This window comes from Acipenser ruthenus, chromosome 22 (assembly GCF_902713425.1).
Source record: "Acipenser ruthenus chromosome 22, fAciRut3.2 maternal haplotype, whole genome shotgun sequence".
NCBI lineage: Eukaryota > Metazoa > Chordata > Actinopteri > Acipenseriformes > Acipenseridae > Acipenser > Acipenser ruthenus.
Window position 1 is genome coordinate 29,746,683 of NC_081210.1, and position 13,525 is coordinate 29,760,207.

A 13,525-nucleotide genomic window follows, 5' to 3' on the forward strand; every position below is an offset into this window, starting at 1 on the left:
GTGTGTGTGGATCCCCATGTTAAGAGTATTACACTGTGTTAAAGAAGGCAGCACACTATACAAAGTGTATTTTGCTAAATTAAACCAAAACAAACACAAAAAACCCTTTCAGGTAATTGCTCTATCATGCTTTAATGTACTGTACATACCAGGAGGTAACATGACTAGTGTTCCCTGGACCATGCTTGAGAACCTAGTTATACATTTTATACACTTTAATTTACAAAGTAGAAAGAAAACAATTAACAACATTTAAGGATGATCACTAACTTTTATTGTATTCTATTAATGAGTTGTACAATATCAAATAAAAGAACTGACACAGTGTTTATATATATATATATATATATATATATATATATATATATATATATATATATATATATATATAGCAGTGTGTTTCTCTGTGTGTTTTACATATTAAACTCGCTGTTTCAATGATTAAAACGAGTGATAAATGTCCAATCTGTATAAAAGGAGCAGAGACTCTTCATTGGACCTTCATCTTCAATGTTCTTCCCATGGTTTATTCCCATCTCCTCCACCTGGCAAGCGCAGGACCATGAGAACGGTAGATTTGTCCTTGATCTCGTGAGCAGAAAACTTGTCGGTATCTTCTAGCTGCTTGCTGCCAAATAATAGCCGTAAGTCCTCGGCACTTTCTGTGAAAACAGCAAACATCTAATATTATCTTATTGTTTATTTTCACTGTACCAGCTGCAGTCTAAGACACAGCTACAAACCTCCCTTCCTATTCCCAGGTTGATTCAGCTACTGTCACAATTAAATGAACCTGCACATGAAATTAAAACATATGAATGCTCATATGTAACACACAACATTGTAATCCATACATTTACATACCTGTGTCTAGATTTTAAAAATAAACTTTAAATGGTTGATATGATCCTATATGTTTCACACTGTAATGTGCTCTCACTGTTATAAAAACACAGCTCTGTCACGTTAATAATAACACCCCATGTAGGCAACCCAGACAGAGATCAAAGACATCAGTGGAAGCGATGCAATCCGTGTACATACGTGAACCTGGAAGTTTTTGCAGAAGTATCTTCTTGAACACCAGCACAGTCATATCATTGAGCGCCTCCTCCGACTCCCCGACATCAATTGTCATTTTTTTCCCTTCCATCCCAATCACATAGATCTGATAGATCTTCCCCATTGTGGTGGCTGTCTGCAACTGGACTTTGTGATGGAATCAGCTGTATATTGGACTGGATCACTTTCAGTTTCACCTAAAGTTTATGAAAAATCAGGTGACAGAATAGAAACCGCGGATACGACAGCAAAAAAAAAAAACACGACACGAGATGTGTTAGCAAACCAGATGTTGTGTCTTACTGAAGAGTTTCACTTTAGTTTAACAGAAGCCCTGCCTTACCAGATAAAAGAAAAAAACCCCTACTTTTCCACAGACTTGTTTTGTCTTTTTATCTTACTGAAAACTAGAGTCTGAAAGGAGTCCAGCTCAAGCGAACCGAACCAGCAGCGGCACCATGTCAACTGGAGAGAAGCGTTATGATCCACAAGACACTACCCTCAAGTTCGTAAAGAGGAAGGATGATATAAGTAACTATTTACTGTGTTGTTATTATTATTATTATTATTATTATTATTATTATTATTATTATTATTATTATTATTATTTTAAATCGATAACGTACCTATTACATGTATTCTATTTTGGACTATATTGTATTTGCATGTCTCTTAGATTTTGACGTAAAGAAATGTATTCGTTGCGGTTACAATGTCGGGAAACTTAAGCGTTTTTCTGTTTGTTCGGTTTTTTGTGGTTGAACAACCGGTACAATATTTAACCATTCAAAATCTTTTAAGTTTAGACTGTACAGCAATTAAGGAAATGAAAGTATTGAGAAAGATAGCGCTGTCTAATACAGACTAGAAGCTGTTTTTTAAAATCTAAAATAACCTAATTTAGGCTCCTACATGCCACTTACGGTAGTGTAGGTCCCTATAGGCATAATAATTGATGAATAAATGCACTAGTGTTTGACTAATCAGAACACAAAGAATAATGCTGGGCTTACTCATAAATTTCACTTTCACATTATACAGTACCATATTGAAAATCAAGGGAGAGTTAGGGCCTGCTTCTTTTTATTCAGATATATACATGTACATATTTATGAATGTTTTCAGTACAAAGGTTTAACCTCCAGGGTGAATTATTATATATTTTGTTTGTTTGTTTGTAGCTGGTGATGATGATCCAGACACTTTAAGGGCAGAGATGTCCTGTGGTCATGCTGTAGATCCAAATTCATTAACTGGTTGGTGCAGAAGTTTGCTGGACCAGGTAAGCTTTCTGTCTCCAGCAGTACAGTGTATTCCCCCCATGAGTTCCAGGTGTTCTGAAATAACAAAGGTGTAGCAGCATCCAACTGATTGATGTCTGATGCATTGAGTTTTGCTGTGGGATTATTTGCTATATTGACTTGAAAATGGAAAGGAATGATTTGCATGACATCCTAACCAACATGGCTGTCTTTTGGAGGTTTGCCAAGATTAATCCAAAAGTTTCTGAAAGCTGGTTGGGTCATACTAACTATCCTGGTATAGATATCCATGATCACTTCAATTACACAACAACTGTGGAAATGTGCACATTGCACCCTGGAGCAAAGTCTTTGATAATAAAGTAAAATGCTGAAGCAAAACAGTGATTTATTGTCACGAGTGTAATGGGCTTATATTTAGCATTCGTAAGTGAAACGTTCCCTAACTGTAATGTTTCTTGTGGCACTGCAGGGACAGTACACATTCTCATGCCCTGCATTAAAGGATGGCAGCACAGAGAGCTGTGGAAAGCTGTGGTCTTATCAAGAGGTCCGGAGACTGGCAGTGCTAACTGATAAAGAGCAGCAGACTTTTGAGGAAAAGGTTGCCAGTTTAGCCGCTGCAAAATATTGTGAATTTAAAACGGTAATTTTTATCTTCTTAAACATGCAGACAGAAATTTTTATTTTTCCAACACAGGCTAAAACAACTCCTATTCTGCTTTTGTTTTCAGTTTTTATACATTTCTGGGAATAAAAGATAGATTATAATAATAATAGATTATCTTTAAGCGCAGCGAACGTGGCTGTGTGTCTCTAGGGATCGGAGCCTCATCTTACATATCAGTAAACAGACAGTCGTACATACTTGCCAGATGGACCTGTATGGATGAAAAGTTTATAGACAAGGTGTACAATATTGTACAGTAGCAGCTAACACGCCATAAATCTCTACAACGCTGTAAACATTTATGTTAAAGGATACATTATAAATGAATAATATTACATTTCTAAATGTATTGTAAACAATAAAAAAAATGTTATTATAAATACCCTGCAACATTGTTAGAAGTGACAGTATCAATAGTTTCTTACAACGTGAAACTTTCCACTGGCAGCGGGTATTTAGTCATATTGTTATAACCTAGTTTTTCTTGTCTCTCATCTTTAACATATTCAATAACATGTTTATAAGTGTTTTTGATGGCTCTTTAAACTGCAGCTTGATCAAGTTTTCATCTTGTGTTTATATGTTTTACATTTCTTTATAATCTTTTCATGTCCAGTGCCCAGGGTGTAAGACGTATGTGGAGCGGAGTGACCTTGCCAATTTGAATGTTCGCTGCACCATCTGCACAGCTAAGAAAGCAAAGGCATACGAGTTCTGCTGGCAATGCATGAATGAGTGGAAAGGACTTGGCCCACGCTCTGACCGATGTGACAATGAAGGGTGTGCCAACGAGCAACTTAAAGCACTGCAGAATTGCCCTTTGATTAGCTTGCCAGGAACCAACATTAAGAACTGCCCTTCCATGCGAGCTTGTCCAACCTGTGGCAATGTTGTAGAACACAAACTGACAGGGTGCAAGAATATAATATGTAATCGATGCAAGGTTGAATTTTGCTTTGCCTGTCTAGAGCTTACCCCTGTGTGTCTGGCAGCAAAGAAAGGCTCTTGGTTTTCTCTTTGTGCCAAAGATATTGCACCAAGGCAGACATCGATTCCTGTCTGGAACAGAGCAAATTAAAGTAATCCTGCCAATAGATAAACATGGTATATGGGATCAAAATGATCAAGTAAACTTAACAATATAAATGAGTAAAAATGAAAGATTTTGAGTCTGGTTTGGCTGCAAAAAAAAAAAAAAACTTTAATATTTAGAAGCAAGATTTTATATATTGGGATGTTTAGCTATTGCTCATTTCTGGGGTAGATTTAGGAAATGTTTCTGCCAATGTGTTTAACATCAATACAAAATGTAAGCTTTCAGTCTTTCTTTTTCTCTTGCTGAATATTAATCACAATAATAATTTAGAAAAAAAGAACAGTTGTATTATTGCAATGCTTTCATGGGATTAAGGTACCATTTTAAATAAAGACCTTGCTGTTATTGTTAATTGTGGTTTTTATTGTTCCAGTGGTATGAAAGACCCAGGTTCTATGTGTGTGTATCTACCGGTCGAGCTACAGTATCGTTCATTCAGCAGACCTGCAGCTTCTGTTCTTACACTGATTCTGCGCTTTGTATGTGATCTGATGTGAGGGATGTGTTCTGTATTGACAGATTATTATAGTATATATATCATTAACGATGTAGTAAATTACATCACAAACACATTCATTGATACAAGTACCGCAACTGTTTGTTGATGATTTGCATTAGTTCTAGCTATCTAAATTAATATTAAGTAGTCCAAGATTACTGCTTATCAGTGTCTCTAAAACCTCAATTATTGTATTTAAGTTGTTTAGATCACCACATATGTTCAATATTTTCATGCAACCTGCTGAATAATACATTTTGAGTTTTTTGTGTGCTGTATGAATTGTTTGTATTAATCAGGTCTCTGGGTGCTTATTATTATTATTATTATTATTATTATTATTAATTTCTTAGCAGACGCCCTTATCCAGGGCAACTTGCAATTGTTACAATATATCACATTATTTTTACATACAATTACCCATTTATACAGTTGGGTTTTTACTGGAGCAATCTAGGTAAAGTACCTTGCTCAAGGGTACAGCAGCAGTGTCCCCCACCTGGGATTGAACCCACGACCCTCCAGTCAAGAGTCCAGAGCCATAACCACTACTCTACACTGCTTCCTTTGATATGCGGACAGTATTAGCATGATTTTTAAAGCCTGATTAATGAAACCTAATCACTTTATTTCAATATTTTAAAGGTAATAAAAGTGGATACACAATGTGATTTATATAAATGATTTGAAAGCTACTTCTTCAGTGACCAAATCAGGTTTTAAATCACTTTTAGATCTAGGCCTCCCTCTTATTGTGCCCCTTTTAAAAATCAAACTGCGTGTGTGCATATAACTTATTACCACATTGCTAGAAACATCAACAGGTTTTCCATTTTTATTACGTTTTCTACTGATAACAGATAAACTACAACTTACAACTTTGCCTGTTAGTGTAGCTACAGCTCAGCGCAGCTTCTCAAAATTGTAACTAATCAAGACGTATCTTCGATCAAACATGAGCCTTGAACGGCTAAATGGCCTTGCAGAAATCTCAATTGAACGGGACACCTGCCAGTCCATCAACTATTCAACAATCATTGAGGAATTTGCAGTCTGCTAAACTGGGAAGGTCCACTTTTAAACAGTGAAAGGGGGGGTAAAATTGCTAGAACTGGCCCTGCAAGAACCATCTTTAGCACAAGTCATAAAATGTATCATAATCTCAGAAACAGGGAGGCTGTGTATCTCTCTGTCTGTGACTGCTCGTGATCACACTGTATCTGATAAGCATTTGGGTGTGACCTGGTACAGCATTTACTGTAAACTGGAGAACACATAAATGTAAACCATGTAAAACATTTTCCAGTTCACCAAATACCTTAAAGTTCATTTCCTTCTTCAAAAAGTATTTTGAGGAGGATAAACAGACTGATCTCAACATAGACGAGTCATTAAATAAAGTTTGTACTGGGGCAGAATTGTTTTCAGTTGTTACTTATTACAATAGCATTGGTACAGTAGTGCCCATAATACATTCCCCTCTATTCATTTTAAATGATTCCCCATGAGTAGCGTTCGATGAAGTTGATGAAATGTTTTAACACTGGGGTGTGAACATCGATGTTCTTGGTCAGCAGGCTAGTTCTGAGTTTCTTTCAAACTGAAGCCTGCAGTGAAAGTCATGCCCTTCTGAATCATGACATGGCTTCACAGAGATGCTCAAAGGATACTCAAATTTAAGTTTACATTAAAAAAATAAATCTCTGTGCACTTGTTCAAGGATTTAATCCACACGTCTCTTCTTAATTGCTATGAAACCCGAATGTGAAATAACATAGATTGTTTTTCTGCTATGATGCTCTATGTTGACAGAGAGAGATTAAAATTAAAATTGATGTAAAAATGCTAAGCAAATCGATTTCTTATGTACAGTAAGTCAGTGAAATGAAACTGAAACTGTTTTTTGAGTCTCCCAGAAGCTGAAGAGCGAAACCAAACAAAAAGCATTTACTGGAAATGGGAGGAAACATTTTTGGCATTTTCAGAAAGTCACCACCCATAATAAGTCTTTGGATGTGCCTGCACACGAAGTCAACACATGCCTGTCACATGCTACAGTAAATTGTCTGTTTTCTTTAAATGAGACGCTAATGTCAAGGGCTTTTATCCTAAATAAAGATTCAATTGAAATGAGTATCAGGAGAATGAAAGCAGGGGGAGTGATAGTCAGCTGCAGATATTTGAGATTAACATGGAGTGATAGTCAGCTGCAGATATTTGAGATTAACATGGAATGATAGTCAGCTGCAGATATTTGAGATTAACATGGAATGATAGTCAGCTGCAGATATTTACCAGTTTGATATTAACAGGGAATGACAGTCAGCTGCAGATATTTGCCAGTTTGATATTAACATGCAATGATAGTCAGCTGCAGATATTTGCCAGTTTGATATTAACATGCAATGATAGTCAGCTGCAGATATTTGCCAGTTTGATATTAACATGCAATGATTGTCAGCTGCAGATATTTGCCAGTTTGATATTAACATGCAATGATAGTCAGCTGCAGATATTTGCCAGTTTGATATTAACATGGAATGATAGTCAGCTGCAGATATTTGCCAGTTTGATATTAACATGCAATGATAGTCAGCTGCAGATATTTGCCAGTTTGATATTAACATGCAATGATAGTCAGCTGCAGATATTTGATATTAACATGCAATGATATTCAGCTGCAGATATTTGCCAGTTTGACATTAACATGTAAAGGGTGGCGTTTATTTTTGACAAATAACCTAAAAGACAGCGCTGACCAAGATCAAAACTACACTTTGAAAAGTTCTAATTTGCTCATTGATTTTGTTAACACAAATGACTGCATTTCCTAGTGTTTCGAGAGCAGACTGAAAACATCACCAGGGGTGTGTGTGTGTGTGTGTGTGTGTGTGTGTGGGTGTGTGTGGGTGGGTGTGTGTGTGTGGGGGGGGGGGGGTGGGTGTGTGTGTGTGTGTGTGTGTGTGTGTGGGTGTGTGTGTGTGGGGGGGGGGGGGGGGGTGTGTGGGTGTGTGTGGGTGTGTGTGTGTGTGTGTGTGTGTGTGTGGGTGTGTGTGTGTGTGTGTGTGTGTGTGTGTGTGTGTGGATCCCCATGTTAAGAGTATTACACTGTGTTAAAGAAGGCAGCACACTATACAAAGTGTATTTTGCTAAATTAAACCAAAACAAACACAAAAAACCCTTTCAGGTAATTGCTCTATCATGCTTTAATGTACTGTACATACCAGGAGGAGGTAACATGACCAGTGTTCCCTGGACCATGCTTGAGAACCTAGTTATACATTTTATACACTTTAATTTACAAAGAAAAGTATTATTATTATTATTATTATTATTATTATTATTATTATTATTATTATTTTAAATCGATAACGTACGTACTACATGTATTCTATTTTGGACTATATTGTATTTGCATGTCTCTTAGATTTTGACGTAAAGAAATGTATTCGTTGCGGTTACAGTGTCGGGAAACTTAAGCGTTTTTCTGTTTGTTCGGTTTATTTTGCTCTTGAACAACCAATACTTCACCATTCAAAATCAGTTAAATTTATAGACATTCTCTAGCATATCTCTAGCATCCCTGTGATTCACGGTGGGTAGTGTTTTCAACACTGTTTCTTTAGAAATACAGATTACTCCTCTGCCTGCGAATTCTGCCTCTCCCAGGAAACAAACAACCACTTCAAGCGCCTTGTCTTTACTGACCAATCACAGCAGTAACACAGAAATCTGCATGTGATACCAAGAATATCCACTAGAGGGCAGCCTGCCCTAGTCAGTCCCACTCCAGATCCTCTGTGCCGCAGAGTTTGCCAGGTGCACTTGTTGTAAGAGCTGCTGTTAGGTTGAGATGATTTTTAAGTAAGTAATGTTTTCAGTGAACTTGGGGATTGTATAGATACCTCACGGGTTCTGCTAAAGGAAACAACAAGGAAGACTGGCTGGCCACTATGGTGTTAAATCCAGACCAGAAGGTTTCATAGAAAGTCTAGACCCAGGTTGTGAGCACACATAGCACGTCTACCTGGGTAGTGTAACACTTGAGACCTCACAGAGACGAGCTCCACAGTTCAGTTCTATATCAGAGTCAGGTACTTCTGTTATTGAAACCTCTTGTAAATGTTATTCTGGCTTTCCCAATCTCTCACATTAACAATCCTAGCACCTTGATTTTATTACTCAATCCTGTCCTTGACGGTCTCATTCTTGACGTTCAGTGGTAACTTGGTGATACAGCAGCTGGACCCCGCGGTGTTCTGCACTGGTGGGGCCCCAGTGCTGCTGATGCAGGAGGAGTGGCTGTAGGGGAGGCTCAGGCAGCTCCAGCCCCACCTCTCCCAGCCGTGCTCATGACTCACACTGGAGAAGGGCATGACTGAGTTACTCCCACACATGGGTGCGTAAACACTGGCTGTGCTGTCAACAGCATCGGCTTCTATTTGCACGTGTACATGCATGCTCACTGCACACGCATCCCAGTACAACGTCACCTAGTTATATCATTTTTTTTTTGTTATGCAATAAAGTAAGCCACTTCTTTTTGAGAGCATTGCTAGCGATCAAATACACTTCAGCCAAACTCTTTGGATGACAGCATGCACATGAAAATAAATATCTTTTTTTTTCTTAACTGGTGCTTATACTTAGTGGCAGATAGCATGCATACCATTTACTTTCCAAGCCCATCAGTCAGGAAACTGCATCCCTCATACACAACTGCACCACATGGACACTGCAAATATTTAAAATCAACACTTCAGATTACTTTATTTAAATTACACTTATCCATATTAAAACACATTCAAAACACACACACACATACACACACACGCAACACATTTTTAAATGTGCCACTTAAAAGGCGGGCGGGACCAGTCACAGGACAGCAATCACGCTTGCGTTTCATTCTTGTGTTTCTTGCAGCTGCAGTCCAACACTCAGCACTCTCTGCGTTTCCCGATTCGGACGAATGCTCTCTCTTCTCCATCCCTTTTATATATAAAAAAATAATAAACAAGTCAATAAAATGTGCAAAGTACACTAACCAAGATCACTGCAAAGCAGTTAAAGCTTTATGCCAAGAGCTTACAGCAATTGCTCACGCTTCAGCTTAGTAGAACCCAGGTACTACTAAACTGTGAAACTTCAGCTCCTGCACAACCAGTCTCCTTCATGTCAGCTTTTGGTTACCTCTGTGTGTCACTGATCTTCAACAGGCACCTCTCAGGCAGTATCAATGCATTACACACAATAAACTACATCAATGACAGATTTAAAAAGCTGTTTCTACGTCACAGTTCTGCCAAGCTCAGGTTGTTTAACCAGCAGCTTCTAGGAGGCTGTGTGGTCCAGTGGTTAAAGAAAGGGGCTTGTAACCAGGAGGTCCCCGGTTCAAATCCCACCTCAGCCACTGACTCATTGTGTGACCCTGAGCAAGTCACTTAACATCCTTGTGCTCTGTCTTTCGGGTGAGACGTAGTTGTAAGTGACTCTGCAACTGATGCATAGTTCACACACCCTAGTCTCTGTAAGTCACCTTGGATAAAGGCGTCTGCTAAATAAACAAATAATAATAATAATAATATCCACGGGTCGTGTGGACCCAGAGCACTTTTAAAATGCCAGCTGCTCTTCCGCTACACGGCGCCGCACACTGTACTCTAGTAGTTTCATGTCAAGTCTTGTTTTGGTGGATAGTAGTTACAGGTTAAATGTAATACAGCACAGATCTGCTCTGAAGTACAGCCCTGGTACAGGAGACAGCATGGTGCAATCTCTCTCTCTCTCTCTCTCAGGAATGTCATCTTCCTCTCTAGAGTTCTGGCTGTTTCATCAGCCTCATTTGCAAACACTTCTATTCTGCCATTCTGAGACTTCTTGTGACAAGTTACTTGTACAGAAGGGGCATGTCTGAAGTCTCACATTAACAACTAGAAAGACTCAAACTACTCCTTTGAACAGCAGACTTCAGTCCCACCCTGTGCTGGAACAGCCTGTTGAAGGAGCGTGTCCACACCAGGTTCTGGTGCAGTGGAAACACAGCTACAGTACAGACAGGAGCACTTACATGATTGCCAGGCACAGCATGCACTCATTGGCATACATGACACCACCAGTGGTACAGACGGGGTTAAAGTCCCGTGTGCAGGCAGGCAGGGTGTACGCCTTGCAATCAGGCTGGGGAAAGAGAAGTTACAGTTAACCCAGAGTTAAAACAAACAGAATACAAACAAAAAACTGAATCAATTGAAATCCAATCCTTACCATGTCACCCCTTTTAGGAACAGGGCCCCCACTCACCAGAGCTGAAAGACAGAACACCTCAAATCAGACAAACAAACGCTGAAGCAGCTCCAACACACTCAATGCACAACCCTCGCCATTCCCTGGCACAGCAGACCAGGGCTCAAGCGCTGTAACTGTCAATGTGCAATTCCAAGGTTATTTTCTAGATGAACCTACATAATCATAATTCTAATTGAACCCAGGTCTGGTGCTCAGTTCATTTTACATACTGTGTATTTCAGTCTGTACAAAAAGCCTTTAGGGTAGGAAAAGAACTGAGCTGACACTTGTCCTGTAAGGACTGTCCTGCATGCTGCACAAAGTTCACCAATGAATTAGAACTAGGGCTTCTTATTTTCAACTCTCCTTCAAGAATTCAACTGATACCTGTTAGCCTTTCCTGTATCTCAATCACAACTGAGACTCGCGTTAACAGTAACATTGATTTCATTGACAGGGGTTTTCTATCAAATTAAACGGGCTATTAAATCGCAAGTCTTACTTTTTCATTTCATAGGAGTAGCGACTCATCTTTATTAAATGCAAAAACAGTCACGCAGAAGGATTAGGCTGTCCAGCACAAACACCATTTCTCAGTATAGCTTTAATTAATAAAGGATCAGTCGCTTAGGTGTTGCTATGTCGTTTGTACGTAATGCTTGCTAAATCAAATTAAGGATTGGCCAATTTAGCTTAACAGAAGAAAAGAAAAGGGAGGTGCATTAAGTCATTGTTATTATTAACACGATTCTCAGTTGTGTACGAGATACGCGAATGGTCTTAACGGGTATCAGTTGAATTCTTAGAGTAGAAGAGTCGGGCTACAGCACCAAAAATCAGAAGCCCCAATTATAACTTGTGCGCCTGCGGCAGAACCTGCCACATTCAATAACGTGAATGCGAGTGAGGCAGTGCACTGTATAACTTTAACACTACACAGACGCAGAAGTTAAACAGCATGTTAAATACGCTGTGCCAAGTGAAAAGACACAGCATTTCATCCTACAAGCAAAAAATCCGACGGATGTGTAGGTCCATAAGCCATTGGCACAGAAAAGCGAAGATACATCATAACTCAGTTTATTTAATAATGAAATGCGGCGTTCACGGACCAACGGACAAACCAAAATATATTGCGTACGACAGGTACATAACACACACCACTGCTATTACTAGGAGACCCTTAGCTACTGTTTAATAAACAGGGACATCCACTCCACAGACATCCCAACTCTCAGCTGCACCCCCACGCATCCACCCAGTATAAAATAAAACGCATACTAATAACAACAATACAAACTAAATTACTTACTGGTGAAGCAGAGAAAGAGCGCGACGGACAAAACAACGAGAAACGCGGCGGCTTTCATCCTGGCAGTGCTGTGCAGGTGAGTCTTTACCCGTCTGTCTTCACTAAACGCTTCAACACAAGAAGAATGCTGAATTTGGCTCATCCGGGTTCTTTATATTCGCACCCCTGCCCGGCCCCACTCCCCCGTGGGTACCAATGATCAGGGCAGCGGTAATCTGTATCTTTGAAAACACACCCGGGCGTATCAAACCGCCCCTGTGACTCGTTACAAGCCCATTATTATAATACTAATGTGTTGCAATACCCTGAGCTGAAAGCAGCGGTACATGGTTCAACACTGGAGCTATTTATTTGTTGATGTCACGAAATCTCTTGTTTCTTGGGAGTTGCTGTTGAAAGTTGTTGCCAATGACTTCATATTTGAAGTAGTGACGTGCAAAAACGAATACACCACGTATAGGATACAATTATTATTAATTAATTTAAAAAAAGTCACCATTGTAAGATAAGGGGATACTCCGACGTCACCAAAAAAACAAAAGAAAAACAACTGTATTTATAAACAGGCAGAACTTTTTTGTTGTTGAATTTCTTTATTAGTGCAAGAATGAGTGTTGCAGTGAACCTTATGGGGAGGGGGAGGAGGAGGAGGGGGAGGGGGGGGGGGACACGGGAGACAGCTTTGCGAGAAACTTTAAGCCCATACCAGCGTACAGCTGAATGACCCCTGTGGGTTCAAAAACTCAATGACGTCTCATTGTCCCGCAGTTAACATTGGGTCTACGTGGGAACCCCCAAAGGACATGAAATGTTTCAGCCCAGGTGAGGGTATTCTTACAGGTCACGTGCTGGACGAGTGAAGGAACCCGCTCAATAGGGGGGGGGGGGGGGGGGGTTAAACAAGAGATATACAAGCACAGAACAGAGCCCCCACTGAAAATCTCATGAAGCATTAACTCACTTGAAACTCTTTGTATTAAAAAGGTTCAGAAACCCTCCCCATGTTTTCTGTCGGCAAAGAAGAGATAGCCGACTGGAAGCAGTTTCATTTTTAACTACTTATCATAGGAAATGTAGATTTTCTTATAGATAGATAGATAGATAGATAGATAGATAGATAGATAGATAGATAGATAGATAGATAGATAGATCGATAGAGTTTAACAAGAGACACCTGAGCTTGTTACCTATACACACTGTGGCTAATCAAGCATGTAGTAAAACCTGGAATGAGTGAAACTGCTATGCAGTAGGAGTCTTATTTCCATCCCTGTAATCTGTCTATCTATCTATCTATCTATCTATCTATCTATCTATCTATCTATCTATCTATCTA

General features: G+C 39.3%; 3 protein-coding genes across 4 annotated transcripts; 1 reads left to right on the top strand and 2 right to left on the bottom strand.

Annotated features, from left to right (window-relative positions):
- Positions 1–107: 107 nt before the first annotated feature.
- Positions 108–1,278, bottom strand: zgc:194655 (uncharacterized protein LOC794380 homolog). Its single transcript, XM_034908611.2, has 2 exons — positions 1,045–1,278; positions 108–662 (listed from the first exon to the last, which is right to left on the bottom strand). Exons 1-2 carry the CDS (start codon positions 1,184–1,186, stop codon positions 508–510), a joined length of 297 nt encoding a protein of 98 aa, XP_034764502.2. The 5' UTR covers positions 1,187–1,278; the 3' UTR covers positions 108–507.
- A 105-nt stretch (positions 1,279–1,383) lies between these two features.
- On the top strand, positions 1,384–4,435 carry si:ch211-212k18.15 (uncharacterized protein LOC563681 homolog). 2 transcript variants are annotated; one of them, XM_034926722.2, is made up of 4 exons: positions 1,384–1,593; positions 2,244–2,344; positions 2,797–2,970; positions 3,611–4,435. In XM_034926722.2, the coding sequence occupies exons 1-4, from the start codon at positions 1,521–1,523 to the stop codon at positions 4,070–4,072; spliced, it is 810 nt and encodes a 269-aa protein (XP_034782613.2). In that variant the 5' UTR covers positions 1,384–1,520; the 3' UTR covers positions 4,073–4,435. The 2 variants fall into 2 exon arrangements, with proteins under 2 accessions (XP_034782613.2, XP_034782614.2); XM_034926723.2 differs by having other exon boundaries at positions 1,390–1,567.
- Positions 4,436–9,333: 4,898 nt separating this feature from the next.
- Positions 9,334–12,332, bottom strand: LOC117413449 (serine protease inhibitor Kazal-type 2-like). Its single transcript, XM_034022653.3, has 4 exons — positions 12,190–12,332; positions 10,857–10,897; positions 10,660–10,769; positions 9,334–9,581 (listed from the first exon to the last, which is right to left on the bottom strand). The coding sequence occupies exons 1-4, from the start codon at positions 12,329–12,331 to the stop codon at positions 9,530–9,532; spliced, it is 345 nt and encodes a 114-aa protein (XP_033878544.3). The 5' UTR covers position 12,332; the 3' UTR covers positions 9,334–9,529.
- Positions 12,333–13,525: the final 1,193 nt, after the last annotated feature.